The sequence below is a fragment of the Scardinius erythrophthalmus genome (genome assembly GCF_964197995.2).
Source record: "Scardinius erythrophthalmus genome assembly, chromosome: 24".
Taxonomy (NCBI): domain Eukaryota; kingdom Metazoa; phylum Chordata; class Actinopteri; order Cypriniformes; family Leuciscidae; genus Scardinius; species Scardinius erythrophthalmus.
The window spans coordinates 16,415,130-16,437,276 of record NC_138244.1 but is presented as its reverse complement, the minus strand read 5'-3'; the positions used below and the strand labels follow the sequence as shown (position 1 = coordinate 16,437,276).

Sequence of the window (22,147 nt, the reverse complement as noted above, 5' to 3'; positions counted from 1 at the left end):
TATAATAAATCATACAAAATAAGAATTGTCAATTTTGATTTAACGGTGACTTTAAAGCAGGTAGAATTAGTTACACCTGAACTAATTTTAGACAGGAAGTTATGGATTTTTAAAGGTCACCCATAGGCCTAGTGTTACCATCTATCCATCAACTTGAAGGGTAAGTATGTGTAGTGAATTTAATGACAGAGTAATTATGACAATACACACAATATTTGGATATAATATATGCAAAACTTCAGATGATCTGACCTTTCCTGATCTGTGGAAATGGCAAACAGAGTGATGAGCAAGCCTTTCTATCATTGGCATCAAAGTTTCAGCTGTAGGCCTTGAGCTATTATTAGCACTCCAGATGCCAGTAATGGCTGGTATTTATGAAATGACATGAAGGAGTGGTGAGGGTGTTGGGGGACAGTCATGTCTACTGTTCTTTTCATTGAGTGAAACACGATCATACAATACTTAAAACAGCAATTCAAAATCAAAATGGCATGCAAAATTAAAATTTTACAATATGGGAATTTGAATTCATGCGATAATGTGCTTTTTGTTCGTTAAATCCCAAAATGAAAACATCAAACTTACTTCTTCAGATGACGGTCTCAAGTTCATTCCTGTTAACTTGCAGGTGGCGTCTGATTAACTAAATTCGCTCAAGATGAAATAACACCTAATACATAACAGAAGTATATATATAAAAAATATATATCGTATTATTAATATTATTAATGAAATCATATGCGCTACATTGAAAATACCGAACTATAATATCCATCCGATCCTGTCGGAAGAACACGCAGAGCTGTGGGAAGTAGTGCCGGTCAGTTCAGACTGGATAAGTTCAGACAGTGACTGTGATAGAAATCAGAAGTTCTGACCTGCAGGCGTTCATCTTCTGAGGTAGGAGGACAGAGGATTTAAACAGCGAAGATCAAACTCACTAGATGCTTATTACGACCTGAAAACACGCTTTAAATAAACGGAGACGTTTTAGCCTCTAAAATAAACATTTATTTGAACCATTCCATAAATATAATTAGAAATAAATATATTTTTTACACGTAATTACAGGCTCATTTGGGAGATATGGTTATTCATTGACAAATTACGCACTTAGTTCATTGATTTATAAAATATGTTTAGTCAAAACTTTAGCATATTCTGATTTTGATTGATATTTGATGTTTATTTTAGGCTATATATTTTAAAAATATATATTTTTTATATTAGGCTATTTCAATATATTATTGGCTGGTTATTGTACATTATAACATTATTTAATATGTAAGTCCATTAACAATAATGATAATGATGATTATGATTATTTTTTAATTTGACAAGTTGTCTTTTTTTCCATGAGATCACTGTTTGCTGGAATGTGTGTGCAGTCTTGCATTTAAACCCACTCTTCCTTTTTGGCTCAGGCAGAGCTGCCAGTGGCTCTCATTTACTCTTCGTGTAACTTGTGGGTTAAACATAAGAGAAACATATAACACCAAATACAAGTAAAGTTGATTAGTAAAATAGGGTTTGTGTTCTCCTGTAGACTGGTTGACTGATCTTTTCTTCAACTAACCTGCTACAGAAGTTATAAAACCAAATCATATGATAGCTATGTGCAAGGATCAGAATTATATTTGTCATTATTATCTGAAAATCTTGCTTTTCAAACTCCTAATTGTAGTGATTGTGCATTTGTAGTGAAATTAAAATCTTAAAAGTATATTTTTTTTAATAAACTTTACTTGCAGATAATATAAATGAAATAAAATTGTTGATGTTGACTAACATACTAAAGCACATGTACATTTTACGTGAAACATTTCAAATGTACTGAACTGCAACTTCATCAATACAGATGTGTAATGTAATACATGGCATACAAGTTTCAATAGAAATGACATTAAGTATATTTTAGAATACAATTAGAATTATAAAATTCCATATGAAGATGTACTTAAGTCCTACTTAAGTGGGTCTAAAAAGCACTCTTAAGTTCAACTAATGTCATTTTATATAAATGTACACTTTAATACATTTGCATTTAATTACAATTAGCATGCAACTAAGTGTCAAAAACAAACATTCACACAAGTATATTCTTTTAATGTATATTATTTTTGTAATAAGTTCTTAAAAGTATTCTAAAGTGTACTTCTTTTTCACAAGGGCAATCTTGTTTGAAATTGTGGTGGGAAATTGTTGCAGCTTGGACATCTTGTCCTTTTGTGTTCCACAGAAAAAAGAAAGTCAAAGTGGTTTCGAGGGATAATAAAAAGCTCAATATAATCAGTGTCTTTACATAAGCCACCCAAACATGCTTTGTCCATGTTTCTTCCAGGACTTTCCAAGCAGTTGCAGCTCCAGCCATGTCTCAGACGAAGACTACGGGCTCCGCCTTCATTCAGCAGCAGCAGATGCACGCTGCTATGGCAGAAACCTTCCTGGAGCACCTGTGCCTGCTGGACATCGACTCTGAAGCTACAGTGTCTCGCAACACAGGCATCGTCTGCACCATCGGTTAGAGGACCACATTAGGAAGTTCTTAATGCAAATTGTCCCTCAAAATGTTAAGGAAAAGTTTCCAATATTTTGTTTTTTCTTAATGCAGGACCTGCTTCCCGATCTGTGGAGACACTAAGGGAGATGATCAAGACCGGCATGAACATTGCACGTATGAACTTCTCCCACGGAACTCACGAGGTACATGATCGCAGTCTATTAATCTTGTAATAAGCAGTCTATTAATCTTAATTATTAATATATTAATAAGATTTCTTCAAAAGTCTCTCATCCCCTTTACGTCCGTACCATCGTAGATCCTCTGTTATTGTGGCATTTCCCACGTGCCTCTTCAAATGTCAGAAGTTGTAAGCTGATCTTGTCAGCCGCTCTGTCTGTCTGCTAAGTACATTGAGTAGAGTCATGTTGGGCTCAAGCCAGAGCATGAGTTTAGACTGCTCTGACCTCTCCCTTTTAAAAGTCATGGCTTTTTACCTTTTTCTGCATGGCACCTTTACTACAGATTACTATATCATCAAGTGATGCAGTAGATATTTCCATCTCAGGGCTTCAGAGGGTCAGAAGCTCTTGTTGCTTTTTATAAAGTTGCTTCTAGTATATGACAGGTAAGTGTGAGCGCACAGTTCATTGAAAGGTCCAATTCACAAAAGTCTAACCTTTCACTGTAAACAAGTAAAACAATTGTAAGTGGGGGGAAATCTCATTATGAAATAAATGTTCTTCTCTTATACACATTGGCCACAATTAATGGGATCTTTTATTCAATATTTTTACACTCTCCTCTTCAGTCTTCTATAGGGTTCAGGTCCTTAATTTTGTGCTCAGTGACACATTTTTGTGTTGATTTTTGTATTGGTTCATTGTCCTGATGGAAGATCCAAAAATGGTCCATTATACGATTTCTAGCAGAGGTATTTGCTAGAATCCATGATGCCATGGATCTGAACATGATGTCCAGGAACTCCGGCAAAAAAAAAGGCCCACAATATTAAATATCCAGCATTTTATATAACTGTGGGCAAGGGGTACACACGATTAGTTTTAATATTTGTTAATATCAAATTTTGGACCTGAGGTCTCTGTAAATTTAACAAATTTAACCTGAGATCACTGTAAATTATTTCAAATTCATAAACTATAGCAATACGAAACTGTCCTTGTTTTATTGAACTCTGTATTGCATTTGTTACTCATTGAAATAATAACTTTTTGTTGTTAATATAATGTTGTTATATAGCATTGTTACAGTTAGCCATAAGTGACTGTCTTGTTTTTTGCCTACACACATTCTGTAATGAAAGGGATCGCAACCAAAATATTGACTGAACTATCAATAAAGCTGTCAGACCATTCATATTTATTCACTGAGTTCAGAAGCAGTCAAATGTTTCTGTGGGGTCCTTGGAAACATAACCTGTCTCTCCCTGATTCTATATATACCTCTCTGTCTCTGCGATTGGACAGACAGGACAGAGACTATCATGGCGATTAAATGGTAGACTTTACTGCAAAGACATGTTCACTTTGTTCTTTTTATTTTGCATTCGGTAGAGTTCTACGGTTCTCAGAGCTCATGCTGTCAATCGATAAAAGCAAGAATAAAAATGTAAAAAACTAAATATCCGTCCTCCTGGACGTCAAGTTGAAGTTGGTAAATGTTTTTAAATGTTTCTAAAGGAGTGTTCGTGAACAAAACATGGTCTCATATATAGATCAGGTCACCTGGATGGCATGATGAAGAAGTGCTGGCTTGAGAATATAGAGTATTATATATTTTTTTAACTTAACCAAATTGGCCACTATTGTATGTTCTTCTTGTTAATGCTTATAAATTACCTCTCTTATGCTAACTTAAAGTTAATATTTAAAACCCTTGACACTTAATTTGACAGTACATAACGTTTTTTCATGCAGTACCATGCTGAAACCATCAAGAATGTCCGTGAAGCCACTGAGAGTTTTGGAGCTGGTAGCATTGAGTACAGACCTGTGGCCATTGCCCTAGATACCAAAGGCCCTGAGATCAGGACCGGACTCATTAAGGGCGTAAGTATAGCGTCTCATTTTATGATGTCCTTTTCAATATTAGAAACTCTGTAATAGATCTATAGGTCTAATTTATCATGTATGTGGTTTCTTCAGAGTGGCACTGAGGAGGTCAAGCTTGATAAAGGTAACATCATTAAGCTCACTCTGGATGACAAGTTCATGAACAACTGCGATGAGAAAACCCTGTGGTTGGACTACAAGAACATCACAAAGGTGGTGGAGATGGGCAGCCATATTTTTGTAGATGATGGTCTTATTTCACTCAAGGTTAAGGAAATTGGTGAGTTCCAATTCGAAGCTGACTTCAAGTTCAAACCTTTAGCACATAATAAAAGTGATACATCATGGGAGGACTGCCAAATTTCAATGTGTTAACATAGTTAAATGTTCCAGGTTCTGATTTCCTGAACTGCGAGATTGAGAACGGAGGCATGTTGGGCAGCAAGAAAGGCGTGAACCTGCCCGGGGCCAGTGTTGACCTGCCCGCAGTGTCTGAGAAGGACATTCAGGACCTTCAGTTTGGTGTGGAGCAGGGCGTCGACATGGTTTTTGCCTCCTTCATCCGCAAGGCTGCTGACGTGCAAGCTGTCAGGAAGGTGCTCGGAGAGAAAGGCAAGGATATCAGGATCATCAGCAAGCTGGAGAACCATGAGGGTGTACGCAAGTGAGTGATAATATAAATAATATTAAATAATAAAAATAAATAAATAAATTACATATATATATATATATATATATATATATATATTAGGGATGCACCGATATGAAAATGTTGTCCGATACGATAATCGATAATTCTTTATATTTGAAAGCCGATAACCGATTATAAAAAAAATGTATATTATTTTTGAGAGCATGATTACAAAAACAAAAGTTTCATCATTAAAATCCCTGTCCCAAGCACACAATTATAATGTTCTCATTATAATTTTATGTATCCGATATGATAGCACATGTTGCACTTAAAGGGATACTTCACCACTGGAAAGATGCATGTGTATTTAAAATAGGTCATTTATGCAGAAGAAATGTGAAATCATTTTTGAATTTGGAGCTTTCTAGACTAAGAAAAGCCAGAAAATGTATTTTTGGCTTATGTGGATGAAAAACAACAACTCCCAGAATGCACTTGCTTCGCTGCCCTACGAGGCCACTCCCAAGCCACGCCTACCAGTAAGAGAGGGCATTTGAAAACAACAAAGCTAAGCTACTAGCGAGTCTCCTTGATGAGTTTGCCCTGGATTTCGAGATCGCCCAAAATGTCCGGGATTTGGCTTTTGCGTTTTACAGTCGCCATTCATCATGTTTACTGTGGCGAGCAGGACAAGGCTGAGGGGCGCGGGAGAACGGCGCGAGGCCGGTGGCGTCATTACTGAGACGCACCGGTCTCGCATCTCTCACGGAGGAGTGGGAATTTTCTTAGCAATGTTAAAACGCACATCAACCGATCACTTGTTTAGCGTTCATGTAAACACTACATTCAGATTCACCAATCGGAATGAATTCAGCTAGATTGAAACAAAAGGTGTGCATGTAAACAATGAATGGCGAAAAGCAAAAGCCGAATCCCGGACATTTTGGACGATCTCGACGGCTGGACATGTCCGGGAAAAAGAGGATGGCATTGAAAATCAAACGCACTGGCACTGATCTGTGATAGGTCTGTTAGCGCATTAGGTCCAACCCCCTATGGGCGGGTTTGAAAGGGTGGGAACTAGTGCTTGTAGTCTCAACAGAAATCCGCCCCTCTTACACTTCCTCCGACAATGACGCAAAATTACGATTTTTGCGTCATTGTGGGAGGAAGTGTAAGAGGTAAATACGGATTTCTCCCGTCTCACGGGAAAATGAGAGAGTGTTGCACGACCATTCAATAGTATGACTGGGTTTCTAACAATGCAAAGCTTAATGCAAATGGGTGGAGTGTTCGTTTAACTGTATCTTCCTTTTTTGAAGTGATTCCAATCATATTTCAAGCAATTCAAAACTATCATGGCGAACAGTCCGCATCAGAAGTGTCTCATCCGAAGCTTTTATATATCGGCCAAATTTTCTTATCAGGCCAATAATGATAACATTAAAAATCAATGCATCAAAGAATGCAGAAAGAAAATATATCCTGGTTTTCACAAAAATATAAAGCAGCACAACCGTTTTCAACATTGATAATAACTAGATGTACCGCATCGCGGTACAAAATATGACCGCCGCTCAGGCCTGCACTGGCTTTCCACAAAAATAAATGACGTGGAGTAATTTGGCTGTATTGCGTGTTTATGTATATACCTAAAAAAAGTAATAGTATGTGCATGTCTGTCTGTGTGTGTGTGTGTGTGTGTGTGTGTGTGTATGTGTGTGTCTGTGTGTGTGTGTGTGTGTGTGTGTGTCTGTGCGTGTATGTATGTGTGCGTACATGTGTGCGCGTGTGTGTTTGTGTGTGTGTGTCTGTGCATGTGGATTTGTATGTGTGTGTATGGGTGTGTGTCTGTGCGTGTGGATGTCAGTGTGTGTGCATGCTTGCGTTTGTTTGTATTCCTGCATGTGTGTGTGTGACAGTATCATCCTAAACCAGCAACCCTTCGCTCAACACCACCATCTACAGGCCGATGAGTGTACAGTCACTAAATGTGCACATAAATGAATTTATTTTATACCCCCCCCATGGATGAAATTCTACAAAACTATACCCCCAGAGGATGTCAAGTTAATCATACACATGAAATATGGTGCAGTTCTGAACATCTCCACTGAAGATAGGGGCGATTAAAGCAGAATAATATTGCATTTTCATTTTTTATGGGAGGGGCGCAAATCACAAATGAGTGATTATGGGCTAGGTTGATGTGGGCCCTTAAGAGCAACATACCATAACAATTACAAATGTTTACAATTACAAATTACAAAGCAATAACAAATGCATTTTTTTTGGGTTTGGGGGGGCCCAGCGCGGGGGGGGGGGGGGGGAGTGGCCCCCGGGAACCAAACGAAATTTTTCCGTAGAAGTCTAGTGGGGCTACATGCTCACCAAATTTCATGTTCCCCGGTGTTTCGGTGTCCCTGGTATCGTTGACGAAAAATTTACGGGGGCCCCAGCGCAGGGGGGGGGGGGAAGTGGCCCCCGGGGACCAAACGAAATTTTTCCATAAAAGTCTAGTAGACCAACATACCATAAAAATTTCTTCATCCTCGGTGCCACGGTTCAGGTAGTTATTTAGGAAAAACTGCATTTTTTGGGGTTTGGGGGGGCGCGGGGGGGGAGTGGCCCCCGGGGACCAAACGAAATTTTTCCGTAGAAGTGTAGTGGGGCTACATGCCCACCAAATTTCATATTCCCCGGTGCTTCGGTGTCCCTGGTATCGTTGACGAAAAATTTACGGGGGCCCCAGCGCGGGGGGGGGAAGTGGCCCCCGGGGACCAAACAAAAATTTTCCGTAAAAGTCTAGTAGACCAACATACCATAAAAATTTCTTCATCGTCGGTGCCACGGTTCAGGTAGTTATTTAGGAAAAACTGCATTTTTTTGGTTTTGGGGGGGCCCAGCGCGGGGGGGGAGTGGCCCCCGGGGACCAAACGAAATTTTTCCGTAGAAGTCTAGTGGGGCTACATGCCCACCAAATTTCATGTTCCCCGGTGTTTCGGTGTCCCTGGTATCGTTGACGAAAAATTTACGGGGGCCCCAGCGCGGAGGGGGAATTGGCCTCCGGGGACCAAACGAAATTTTTCCGTAAAAGTCTAGTAGACCAACATACCATAAAAATTTCTTCATCCTCGGTGCCACGGTTCAGGTAGTTATTTAGGAAAAACTGCATTTTTTTGGTTTTGGGGGGGGCCAGCGCGGGGGGGGAGTGGCCCCCGGGGACCAAACGAAATTTTTCCGTAGAAGTCTAGTGGGGCTACATGCCCACCAAATTTCATGTTCCCCGGTGCTTCGGTGTCCCTGGTATCGTTGACGAAAAATTTACGGGGGCCCCAGCGCGGGGGGGGGGGAGTGGCCCCCGGGGACCAAACGAAATTTTTCCGTAAAAGTCTAGTAGACAAACATACCATAAAAATTTCTTCATCCTCGGTGCCACGGTTCAGGTAGTTATTTAGGAAAAACTGCATTTTTTTTGGGTTAAGGGGGGCCCAGCGCGGGGGGGGGAGTGGCCCCCGGGGACCAAACGAAATTTTTCCGTAGAAGTCTAGTGGGGCTACATGCCCACCAAATTTCATGTTCCCCGGTGCTTCGGTGTCCCTGGTATCGTTGACGAAAAATTTACGGGGGCCCCAGCGCAGGGGGGGGGAGTGGCCCCCGGGGACCAAACGAAATTTTTCCGTAAAAGTCTAGTAGACCAACATACCATAAAAATTTCTTCATCCTCGGTGCCACGGTTCAGGTAGTTATTTAGGAAAAACTGCATTTTTTTTGGGTTAAGGGGGGCCCAGCGCGGGGGGGGGGGGGGGAGTGGCCCCCGGGGACCAAACGAAATTTTTCCTTAGAAGTCTAGTGGGGCTACATGCCCACCAAATTTCATGTTCCCCGGTGTTTCGGTGTCCCTGGTATCGTTGACGAAAAATTTAAGGGGGCCCCAGCGCGGGGGGGGGGAAGTGGCCCCCGGGGACCAAACGAAATTTTTCCGTAAAAGTCTAGTAGACCAACATACCATAAAAATTTCTTCATTCTCGGTGCCACGGTTCAGGTAGTTATTTAGGAAAAACTGCATTTTTTGGGGTTTGGGGGGGCCCAGCGCGGGGGGGGAATGGCCCCCGGGGACCAAACGAAATTTTTCCTTAGAAGTCTAGTGGGGCTACATGCCCACCAAATTTCATGTTCCCCGGTGCTTCGGTGTCCCTGGTATCGTTGACGAAAAATTCAGTAAGGTGACGGGAAAAAAAAAAAAAAAAAACTTTGACAATCCCTATATGACCGCTTTCGCTAGCTACGCTAGCGGCGGTCATAATAAGAAATGTTTCTTGAGCAGCAAACCAGCATAGGATCATGTGACACTGAAGACTGGAGTGATGATATTGAAAATTCAGCTTTGCATCACGGGAATAAATTACATTTTAAAATATATTCACATAGAAAACAGTTATTGTAAATATATTCACAATATGTTAATTGGAATTTATTTGATTACAAAAAGTGCAAGAAAACAAACAAACCTCAATTTAAGTGAGTGTAACGGTAATGATTTGTTCTATTTTGGTTTCATTTTACTCTGTTTGCTTGTGTTCATTATCAGTAGTTAATCATCCCACACCTCTTTCTGTTGTTCCAATTAGCTCCCTGTTATTTAAACCCTGAGTTCTCTATAGTGCTTTGTCCTGGATTGTTTGTGTTATGTTGATATGCTACCTGTTCCCTGAGCCAGTTTGCTCTATGAATCCTGATCTTTGTGCGTTTCGCTACAACCACCCATGCAAGGTTACAGTGAGTTTGTTGCTCTGATTATTTCTTTATATCTTTATTTGTGTAGGTTTGATGAGATCCTGGAGGCTAGCGATGGTATCATGGTTGCCCGTGGAGATCTGGGTATTGAGATCCCTACTGAAAAGGTGTTCCTGGCTCAGAAGATGATGATTGGTCGTTGCAACAGGATTGGGAAACCAATCATATGCGCCACACAGGTTAGGACTGATACCATGCAGAAGCAAGTTAGCCGGCTCAGTTCAGCGAGCATGAATTGACGAGTTGTTCATCCACCGATTTTCTCTTCGACTGACAGATGCTTGAGAGCATGATAAAGAAGCCCCGACCCACCCGCGCCGAGAGCAGCGATGTGGCCAATGCCGTGCTCGACGGTGCCGACTGTATCATGCTGAGTGGAGAGACCGCAAAGGGACAATACCCAATTGAGTCTGTGCACATACAGCATCAGGTATGATCAAGAGCGCCCCCTTCTGGCTGTGCCCTGACTGGTGCCTAATAAGTGTGGCAATGCTAATATTCTGATAACATACTGTAAGTTTAGCATGCTAAGCAAAACATTCATGTAGTCTTACCCCAAACCTCTTAACTCTAGAAGCACAGCTAGCAAAACTAAACAGTAGCTTAATGCTATTGCTGTAACTGTACTGACTACATGTGCAATTAACAATTACTCTTATGAAAAAGAAATACAGTTTAACATACTTTTTAAGTTCTTGTTATTATGGAAATAATATGCTTTAAAAGAATATACTTAAGTTCACCCAAAAATGAAAATTCTGTCATTAATTACTCGCCCTCATGTCGTTCCAAACCCATAAGACTTTTTTTCATCTTCTGAACACAAATGAAGATATTTTTGACGAAATCCGAGAGCTTTCTGACCCCGCTATATACAGCAATGTTGTTACCACTTTCAAGGACCAGAAAGGTAGTAAAGACATTGTTAAAATAGTCCACGTGACTACAGTGGTTCAACCTTAATGTTATGAAGCGACGAGAATACTTTTTGTGTGCAATTATCATTATCAAAATTATAATCAAGTACTTTAAATGTGCTTTAGTATGTTAGTCATCACATCAAAATAAGTGTTTAACACAATGATTTAAAATGTTTTAAAGTAAAACGTTTCATTTGACATCATCACAAAGTGCACTTTTTAAAAGTGTACTTGAGTGTGATAAGAAACAGTCATGAAAGTGTGCTCTCACACTTAAGTGGCCTTTTATTTCATTAATATTACATTACCTGCAAGTACCGTTTTTTTAAAAATATACTTTTTAGATTTGAAGTACACTACAAGGGCACAATTAAGTGCACTTTTTTTTCCGCAAGAGTATGTTAGCCTACCAGGATTTGTGCTTTGACCAGTGGCGTTTTCTTGCGGAGGCCAAGGGAAGCCAGGCTTCCTCACTTTTTCAGAATATAATCGTCATTTAATAAACACTTTTGTTTTCACAGTTTACGTAATCCTTCTGTCATCTCCTCATCGTCTCTCTTCATTCATTACTGAGTGTTTTATGATGTGTAAAACAGCGCCCCTATAAAAGTGACATGGTGAATGAGCGTTGAAAACATGGTACTGCACCCTGTGTCTGTGAGGAGGCCAGGCTGAGTTGGCATCCCTTGATAGAAAAAAAAAAGAATGATTAACCAATCAGGTGACGCTATTGTCACGACACTGCTCCCCTGTGATTGGTCAGGACAGTGTCAAGGGAAGCCATGAACTTGTTGGCATCAGGCCAATCACATCACGTTATCATCGTCAATGAATGAATGAATGAAATAGCGGAAGATTTGTGGTTTTGTGCCCATCTTTTTAATTCCTTTATTTATTGACCATACACTCAAAACAAAACAAAGACACATTTAAATGTAAGCCTTACAAACAACCTTTTCACACGTAAGTTTTTCAAGGCGACCGTTATTGATCGTAGTATCACTTTATGGTTCCCATGGAGACGCGTCTTTCATTGCTTGTCACACCGCAGGCACAATAGCGCTGAATGATCAGCTTTTATTTCCTTTTTTTATTCAAAATTTCACAAATTTATTAGCTATAGCAGGATATATCTGATATTCCGATTGTCAAATATGTGCAAGAGGATGTGTTTTGTTGTTCAAACACCTTTATAACAATCGCGTTAGTTGAGCTGTATGCGCAACATATTTTAGGTATCTACGTGCTCAAAGTGTTGGATTGTAACAAGCGTAAGTCCCGGTAAGATGATGCTGGGCGCTCTAATAGTTCATCCAAATAGCAACATATAAATGCTGGTAACGTATGATTTTCTGCCCCCACCCCTTAAAACACACAGCTTAGAGGTTGTGTCTTAATTGGCTTCCTCAGAAATTTTCCCCACGCCACGCCACTGGCTTTGACATGCTTGTTTCTGTGCCATTTGTAGTTATAAGGATCTGCAACACGCTAGACAGTTCCAGCTTCTTCGTTCACTATCAAAAGTTCCTTATCAAATTTACCAGCTATCAACGTTTTAATCATTATCAAACGGATTACATTTCCATCAACAAAAGTATTCTGGTGGTATCATGATACCAATGAGGGTATCAGATGCTAATACTGTGATCTATACTATGACAGAACACTAAGGACAAGATTTACGCAAGGCGTGGACAGGGTTATTTTTGCAGCTGATCTTATTACATATGCATTTGTAGGAGTTTCCCATTCAGACGAAAAATGTATGGGAGGAGAGTATTTAAATGAATCATGCAAGGTGATTCACTAAAGTTTGCTCTCGTTAATTTACTAGTATTTGCGGCATTATTTAACGGCCAAAAAAAGCACATGGAGTTTTTCCACTCCCAATGGCTCTTTTGTGGAATTGCGCTCTAACGCTAATTTAGCCTGTTTAGTAAATCTGGCCCTAAAGGTCTAGCCACATTTACGAAATTTGGGCGACAAAGACGTCCATTGTCTGTTATTCTAGTCATGCACGAAACACCACTCACATGGAAGTCAAATTCAAACCAACCAGCTCTCTGTTACGCGTTGAATTTGCATGAAAAACATGAATCCGAATGCGAAATCTGCGTGGGTATATCTTTCTCTTTCACTTGAAATTCCTGATTAAGTGTATTCCAGTTAAAATGACTATTAAAATGTATTCATTTATTTTATCCATTTTCAAAATTCCAAAATTTAACCATATTATGAATGTGAAATCTATTAAATTCCTATTAAATTACTGGATTTCACTGAACAACAGTAACATGACCACACCTATAGTCAGAGCTGCATTAGCTTGACAATAGAATAATATGGTTCTTGTATCCTCATTTGTGTCCTCATTTTTTGTTGCGTCAGATCGCCCGTGAAGCAGAGGGCGCTATGTTCCACAGGCAGTTGTTCGAAGAGCTTCGTCGTACTTCCCATCTGACCCGTGACCCCACAGAGTCCGTGGCCATTGGTGCAGTGGAAGCCTCCTTCAAGTGCTGTGCCAGTGCCATCATCGTCCTCACCAAGACTGGCAGGTCAGAGACACACTTTAAAACCCTAAAGTCTTACAGTGGCATTTACACACACACACATGGATCTAATATTAGGTATGGTAACCTCAACTCAGTGTTGTGCACATGAGCTAAAGAATGTAAAACGTATGAATGCAAATGCTTTGTAGTATGCACCTCTTCTTATGCCATTTTAAGAGAGATTTTGCTTCCTCTTAAAACACATAACTTCATTTGAACAGTTGTGTAGAGTTAGTTAGCCACATTAAAGAGTCTCTGTCTCTTTGTCATTCTCATACATTATCCGATTTGCCTTGTGGCTGATCGAAATGCATCTCGTTGCGCTAAGCGAGACAGTCTGACCTTTGCAGGCCTGAACCTTGACATTTCATAGGCTAATTTAAACTCCTTATTCACTTGTCCCGCAGTAGGTTGCAGAGAGGCAAAAGTGCACACACTCACTGGGGCTTTTATACAGGAGTACGTGTTTTAGTCAGACTCCAACCAGAGGAGATTCAATTTCAAACAAGCATTTGAATTATATCTATTTATTGCACGGCTATCTGGAATATTTGATTCTGATTGGTCAGTTGCATCATGTTGTCTAGTATTTTGTATAATAGTTGCTAAACTGTATAATTGACAGTGGTACACTTCAGGTTTATAGGGTTAATGCTACTATTTAATATTGTCACATGTATGTTCTTCTGGTTTGGTTTATTTCTAATTCCTGTACCTGTTTTCTGTTTCTGTGGTTATTAATGGTTACTGATGAGTTACTCACCTGTTCGCTGTTACGTTGATTAGCCTCCCTTGTGTATTTAAGTAGCCTAGAAATCTAGACGCACCCTAGCGGCAGCAAATGTAATTTGCAGCCAGGGTCGTCTTGCAACTCTCCGTTGGCTTGTGAGCTAGAAAAAACAAACTCTAGTCAGGCCAATCACATCGTGTATAGAGTCGGTGGGCGGGCTTAACATAATGAAAGCATATTTGCAACGGTTCCATGTGAATTCCCTGCTACTTGAAAACAAAGAAGATGGCTGCTGCTGCTGGCGAACAGCAGTCTTTCAAATCGGCTTTGGCCGTGACTCTGGAAGACTTGGAGTTAAGCTTTTCTTTGAGAAAAGAACAAAGAACGGCACTGAATTCATTCTTAAAAAAGGAAGATGTGTTCTGAGTTTTGCCGACCGGATACGGCAAAAGTTGAATCTATCAAATGGTTGGTTGAAGCGCTATCCTATTGCGTGCAGAGGGAATTTTTGAAAGACAACCATTTATCCCGCCCCTCGGATTGAGCCCTGCCAATGGTGTTCCCAGACCCAACATCTTGATGTGGGTCTGGCTTGTCAGGCTAGTATTGAAGCCCTGTGTTCTCTTAGTTCTTTGTTTGGTATTGTACATGTTGCTTGCATTTAAGTGGTTGTGTATAATTTCCTGTTCCTTTTGGATTTATTGATTAAAGACTGTTTCTTGAATTTTCCTGCACCGTGTAATTATTATAAGAACGCAAAACAAACCAACAAAAAATTGACTTACCAGCAGTCCGCCTAATCTTCTTAGATCAGGTGCAGCATAACCTCGAGGATCACACAATAGACTTTTTAGACCTGGCGCCTCCCGGTGATGGTCCTTGAGGGACAATGGCAACATTTGTGGAGTGGGTGCTGCTGAGCTGCGGCTCCCCATTCACCGTCTACCCAGCTGAGGAGGACATCACCAGCCCCACTCCAGACCCAGAGCGCAGCCAGTCTTCAGCCTTGCCACCTATGAACCAAGAACCTGAGCCCACCGTAGACTGGGAGAACGAGCCCACCACAAAGACAGAGCTGAAAACTGAGGCCGTCTTCGTCCTGCATCCCGAGCCCCACAGAGAGCCTGACCAGGTGCGTGAGCCGGCAAAACCGTCCGTTCAAGTGGGCATCCTCGTGGAGTATGAGGGCATGGATGAGAGCCCTGCCTATTCTCCCGCTGCTGAGAGGGAGCTGTGCCAGGTCTACATAGAATGTTTTGAGGAATTGGAGGAGGTTATTCCACTAAGTCTCCTGTCATCGCTTGTCCCACCCAGCGCCAAGTCTCCTGCATCTCTGATGGTCCCACCTAGCCTCCCTCTCCCACCTCCTCTACCAAGCCAAAGCAAGCCAGTCCTCTGGCCCCGCCTCCGCTGGTTTCCTACAGTTCTTCGGCTTTTCCTCTGTTTTCTCCATTCTGCTGCGTGAATCCACCTTGGGCCTTCCGGTCTCCAGCTTCGCCTTGGCAAATGGGGATCCCATGAGTCTGCCGAGCTCATCACTCCACTTTGGCCCTGCCAACCAGTCGGCTACGTCATGGATTCTCCGTCCCTCTGCTCCACCTGGGACTGTCGTCCTTATGACTCCACAGAGCTCCCTCGTCCCTCCGGCTCCACCTGGGTCAGTCATCACTCTGCCTACGCCACAGACTTCCGGGCCTTTGGCTGCACCTCATTCCTCGGGCTCCGCCGTGGTCCATTGTACTTTGTATGTGCACATGCGCATTTAATTTTTGTTGCAGTAATTAGTTTATCCAAAAGGTGGCAACCGTGCCCTGGGGGCGTCGATTCACAAGGTAGTTGAAGAAAAACTGCATCAACAGAACAAACCGAAATGCACGCAAGCTACAGCGACAATGAAGGCCTACATAGACGGGAGATTGTGCGAAGAGGTTAGAAAGTACCCTCATTTGTACAACTCAAAAGAATTCAAAGATATTTACATGGGTTGTACTTACTTAAAACTGCTTGTGTCGAACGCCTGTTTATGCTTACGAGTCAAATAAAGTATACTTTGCAAGGCTGTGCGTTCCACTGTGTAAAAAACAAAGTATCCTTTCTGCTTCAGTCCTCTGACACCCTACGGTGCAAGGACACACCTTCTGGGAGGGGGGGACTAATGTCACGTGTATGTTCTGTTTTGGTTTAGTTCTAGTTCTAGTTCTAGTTCCTGTACCTGTTTCCTTTGTTCCCATTTTCCTGCCACTAATCTGTTTCTGTGGTTGCTGATTTGAGTTACTCACCTGTTCGCTGTTACGTTGATTAGCCTCCCTTGTGTATTTAAGCCCTGTGTTCTCTTAGTTCTTTGTTTGGTGTTGTACATGTCAGTTGCGTTTATGTAGTTGTGTATTATTTCCTGTTCCACCTGTTGCTGACATGTATGTTTTACATTTTAAACTATTAAAATACATGCATCTTATGTCCTCATTTTATGTCCTAATAAGAACAATTGAACACAGTCGTGTTCTATTAGCAAATTAAAATCTCATGTAATGGGAGCTCATTTTAAAGGGAGACTCCATGACTTATAATATTATTAGCTCTTTAAAATGAATAATTGGAATTCATATTAATAATGTTAATTATTTATTTATTACACATGAATACAAATATTTATTATTAATTTTAATATTTAATAAGAAAAAGAATTTATGACATCATCGTGGTTGAATCTTAAAAGAAGAAGAATTTGAATAATAATATTATCATTAAGAATCAATTTATTGAGATATAATTTATTATTATTTCTTCTTTTATAATTCTGTCTTAATATTTTGTGTTAAACTTCGACCTGTCTATGTCTCCTCAGGTCTGCCCAGCTGCTTTCCAGATACAGGCCACGTGCTCCTATCATGGCAGTGACCCGTAACGGCCAGACATCTCGGCAGCTGCACCTGTATCGCAGCATCATCCCCATCCTCTATACCAAGCCTGCTAATGATGTATGGGCTGAGGATGTGGATCTACGTGTCAGCTTCGCCCTGGAAATCGGTAATGAGACATCTAGACAAATCTAGTACTTCATCTAGTGTGACACTAACAGATGCACATTGATTTAGTCTTTAGTCACATACCGAGCTGGTTACCTTTTACAGGGATGCAAGTAGGGAAAATCACTTGATCACTAAGAGTTGCCAAAAGAATATATAAATATACGTGAATTTCAGAACCCATGAAATTTGCTGGAGTGCAGTTTTCTGATTTGACATATTTACATATTTAAAGGAATTTGAGGCTTTTTTTTTCCATAGTCAATACAATACAGTTTACACAAAACCATAATTTGTTGCTTGTTATTGCTAATCAAAGGTAGACAATGACATTTTTCTTCTAGAGATCATTTAATTAGAGAAAATTGAGTGCATACGCCCCTGAGTGCAAGATGATTATTCTATTATCGCAGACAAGAATATCAATACCGAATATACATTTAGTTAAATTTAATGTTAAATTCACTATTGTTTTATACATAATTGTTCTATAGTCTAGTCAGTATTTAATGCATTTAATTACATCAGAAGTAACTGTAATTAAATTACAGAAAAATTAAGAGTAATCCCTTACTTTTTTCAAGGGAAAAGTAAATAAATTATAGTAATTAATTACTTAAATGCATTACACCCATAAAGCTATGAAACTATAACTATAAAGTTTCAATATTTGCCTATAAATCTGTGTCAACTCAGAGGAACGATCATTGGACATTAGAACGTTTTTTTTTTCTCCAGCTGATGAAGAATAAGAACATTTACACTCAAACAGAATTAACTGACTTTAAACAGCTTGCGTGTGAAAGGCCTCAAAGCTAAAGCTAAAAGCTAGCATGTAGCCTATTTAGTAAAAGTCACAAACTGCAATTTAACATGCAATTAGTAAATCATGTGTAATTAGATGTGGTCAAGAGTGTTTGATATCCATATATCAGACACTAAATCCATTTACCTTTGTACATGTAGGCCTACTTGTTTACACCCTCCATTTTGATTTTCAGGTAAGACCCGGAAGTACTTCAAGTCTGGCGACGTTATCATCGTTGTCACAGGCTGGCGCCCAGGATCTGGCTACACCAACACCATGCGCATTGTTGTGGTGCCTTGAGCGCAACCTCATGAACTGTAAACCCAATATATTTTTACATGAAAACAGCTGTTCATCCTCCAAACAAGATATTCAAGTCCCAAAAATAGACTTGTGGTGTTGTTCACATGCTTTAAATTCCCATCAAACTCATGTTATGTTGAGGAGATCCTTTTAATCCCTTTTCATCCCACTGCAAAATTATTTTCATCAGAACTGTACTGTATGTGTTTACAGTGAAACTTTTGAGTATCCTGAATTTATTAATGTACTGTGGAATTCCATTATTTTCCCTGTATGTTTTTTCTCTCTCTTTGAAACAGCTTATCGTTTTGTAAATGTTGTGGTTTCACATAAGGCAATATTGGCAAAGGCAAATATCCCAATAACGCCACCTCGTGGGCTAAATTTAAAATACAGAATCTCGACAATTAGGTCAGTCCAATGTCATTTCTCTGTGTTGTTGATGTGTTTATACTTCTAAATAGCACCTCATGCAAAGTAATATCAAATATTTTTAGAGAAATTATATTGAATTGTTGGCTACATGCTTATGTGATTGTGATTAGAAAGTTCTGGGTTTATTTGGCTATCAAGGTCTGTACTCAATTAGCTGTAATATTAAATAAATTACCTGAGAGAAAAAGAAAGGTAATTTAATAATGCATTGGCTTTAGACAGTGACCACTAGGGGTCAGTGTGTAATTGGACACCCAAGGCGCATTATTAAAAACAAAACATGTAAAACGTTCATAATTTAATCATTTAATTTATCTGGCTGGTGCTAAATAGCGACAACTAATACCCTGAATATTCCACCGGGAGGAGGGTGCTGGAAAAAAGAAAAAAGGACGGTCTAAATAAAAACGTATCTTCTGTGCAGGAGCCATTCGGTTGCAGAGTGAGTCAGCAGTCCTGATGCGCAATTAAAAATTACACAGTAACTTTTCAAACTTTCTCAAGGGCCAACAATGAGGGGAAACTTCAGAGCATCAGGTTTCACTGCAGACTAGGGATCCATTTGGAATTAATGTAAGGGGATCACGCTGTAATAGCAGGGCTTGCAGTCTGGGTGTACCTTGGCTGCACTGTCAGAGTGACAGGGATCAGCTGGTCAATTTGTATGCAAATAGGGTGAGGCTTAGCCAGGCTTTGATTTGCCAGCAGGGCTCGCTGACATCAAGCCGTTATGAGTGGAATTCTTACGAAGCATCAGCGCCCGAGCGGGACAAAGTATAAACACCATTTCAGCCTTTGGTTTGTTCTTTACAAGCCCTGTGGAGGATAATGGTGCTCTGTTTCGCGATGATACTGATAGGGGTTAAACAGTCCAGTTGAGTGGGGGATGGAGAGCAAGACAGTGGGAGATTGATCCACTACTGCTATCTCAGTTCCCCACTGGAGCTACATCGAGTGTCAGAAGCGCTGGAAAGGCTCAATAAGTGGGAGAAACAGCAGTGTGGATTTTCAAGGACACGACCTTGTGATTCTCTCGTTCTGTGGTAGTGTTACAGAAGCCGTAGGCTGTGCTCGACTCGAGATGATGCATGAATGCGAGAATTGCATTAGGGCTGTCGATTAAACATTTTGAGTCGAAATAATTACATTTCATTTATTAACATTAATAATAATTAAAATATTAAAGTAGGCTATACAATATCAATATTCACTTTATTTTTCAACAGGGAAGTACTGCTTCTGAATGTGCAAGACCGATTCATCTGCTTGTTAAAGGAACACTCCGACTTTTTGATACTTTAGCTTGTTCACAGTATCCCCCAGAGTTAGATAAGTCCATACATACCTTTTTCATTTTCTGTGCGTTCTGTAAGTGTTATTTGACGCACCCACCGCTAGCCTAGCTTAGCACAAAGACTGGATGTAAATGGATAAGGTAGCATACTAATCCCAATAAGTGACAAAATAATGCAAACATTTTCCTATTTACATGTTGTGATCTGTATAGTCACAGCGTGTACAAATAACAAGGCTATATGAGACAGAGACCATTTTTAATCGTTTAAATACTGGGAACTATATTCTCACTAGGCGTAGGAGCACAGCTACTTGGGCGGAGTGGCTACTTGGGCGGAGTGATTAGCGCAGCACACGAGACGCCCTGTGAGGAGCAGAGAGTTCGCTCAGAGTTGGAGTAATAGAGTCAGCAATTACTAGATAGTAAATTTATAGTTTACAATCATGGGTGTTCGCTGTATCTTGTCTTACAGCTTCCAAAGTTTGTAACTCCTCGTCTGTGTATTCTGGCTCAAAACTATATGGTTCTGGATCTTGGTTTGATACCCAGTAAAATTCCTCTGACAATTCCTCAAAGTCAGCCATGATCACGAGTCACGTTCGCTACTAGCTAGTTAGTCATGTTTGTTTTGTTTACGGAACCATCAACAGGGCGTCTCGTGTGCTGCGCTAATCACTCCGCCCAAGTAGCTGTGCTCCTACGCCTAGTGAGAATATAGTTCCCAGTATTTAAACGATTAAAAATGGTCTCTGTCTCATATAGCCTTGTTATTTGTACACGCTGTGACTATACAGATCACAACATGTAAATAGGAAAATGTTTGCATTATTTTGTCACTTATTGGGATTAGTATGCTACCTTATCCATTTACATCCAGTCTTTGTGCTAAGCTAGGCTAGCGGTGGGTGCGTCAAATAACACTTACAGAACGCACAGAAATGAAAAAGGTATGACTTATCTAACTCTGGGGGATACTGTGAATAAGCTAAAGTCCCAAAAAGTCGGAGTGTTCCTTTAAAGTCACCATGAAATCAAAATGGACAATTCTTATTTTTTATGGAATATTGCAGCATTTGTTGTAAATGATATATCCGTGCACACCATTATTTATTTATTTATTTAAATCATGTGCCCTCATAACTTTCCCTCCTTTTTGCAGCATCATCTCTGCTCTGATGACGTGTTTGTTGGCGCGAGGGCGGGGCAACCTGTCACTCACATGAGATTGACCAATAGAAAACTACAACTATCTAATCAATTCCCAATGGACAAAATCAAGTCCTCTCTTTTTTCTTGTTTGAGAAGTTGTTTCACTGGGATATACGTCACAAAAGAGAAAGACTATCGCAACTTCTGTTTCATCCCAACGTGCCACAGTTTCTGGGTCCAAACAGAACAAGCGTTGCTTATGTGAGTTGTGTCCTAATTCGCATACTTATGCACTATTCTATGCTGTTTTGTAATATAGATAAATAGTGCGAGTAGTGTTACACTGAACATTTCAAATAGAAAAAGTAGTACACTTTAAATATCCAGATGATGCGCTTAATTAAACGAAAAAACAGTGTGTAATGATGGACACTTTATGCACTCAACTGTCGAAACTTAGCGGAGGAGGAGGGCTCCTATGTTGAATGACTAAATAACCTTATAAAATTCATACACTACACAGATGAGTGCATAGTGCACTAGTATAGTGTACAAGTGCAGTGTGTAATTTGGGACGCAACGATACTCTGTAATAACGAAAAATCATTACCCTAACCTTAATCTCCATACCGAAATCTCAGATGGCCAGATAGTCATTCATCTTTTATGAATCCTTAAAATATTGGTGCCTGAGACATCATGAGCCAGGAGACTGAGGTGTACACACAGTCTTTAAAAGCTTGGCTTAAATGTATGAATATTAGCCTAGAAATCTAGACGCACCCTAGCGGCAGCAAAATGTATTTTGCAGCCATGCAGTCTAGCAACTCTCCATTGACTTTCGAGCTGCAAAAACCTAAATTGGGTCAGGCCAATCACATTGTGTATAGAGTAGGCGGGACGGGCTTAACATAATGACGA

The 22,147-nt window shown here is 40.2% G+C and overlaps 1 protein-coding gene across 1 annotated transcript; it reads left to right on the top strand.

Moving 5' to 3' along the window:
* The first annotated feature begins 801 nt into the window (after positions 1-801).
* pkmb (pyruvate kinase M1/2b) lies at positions 802-18,755 on the top strand. The gene is made up of 11 exons (XM_081355681.1): positions 802-903; positions 2,345-2,523; positions 2,615-2,706; positions 4,441-4,572; positions 4,669-4,855; positions 4,969-5,239; positions 10,035-10,185; positions 10,284-10,436; positions 13,315-13,481; positions 17,054-17,235; positions 18,236-18,755. The coding sequence occupies exons 2-11, from the start codon at positions 2,373-2,375 to the stop codon at positions 18,340-18,342; spliced, it is 1,593 nt and encodes a 530-aa protein (XP_081211807.1). The 5' UTR covers positions 802-903; positions 2,345-2,372; the 3' UTR covers positions 18,343-18,755.
* The last annotated feature ends 3,392 nt before the right edge of the window (positions 18,756-22,147 follow it).

Excerpts from the sequence above, each read along its gene's own strand:
- pkmb (XM_081355681.1), top strand. The coding sequence starts at position 2,373 with ATGTCTCAGACGAAGACTACGGGCTCCGCCTTCATTCAGCAGCAGCAG. Across the intron at positions 10,186-10,283 it reads CAATCATATGCGCCACACAG|ATGCTTGAGAGCATGATAAA; the intron begins GTTAGGACTGAT and ends TTCGACTGACAG. Across the intron at positions 10,437-13,314 it reads CTGTGCACATACAGCATCAG|ATCGCCCGTGAAGCAGAGGG; the intron begins GTATGATCAAGA and ends TTGTTGCGTCAG.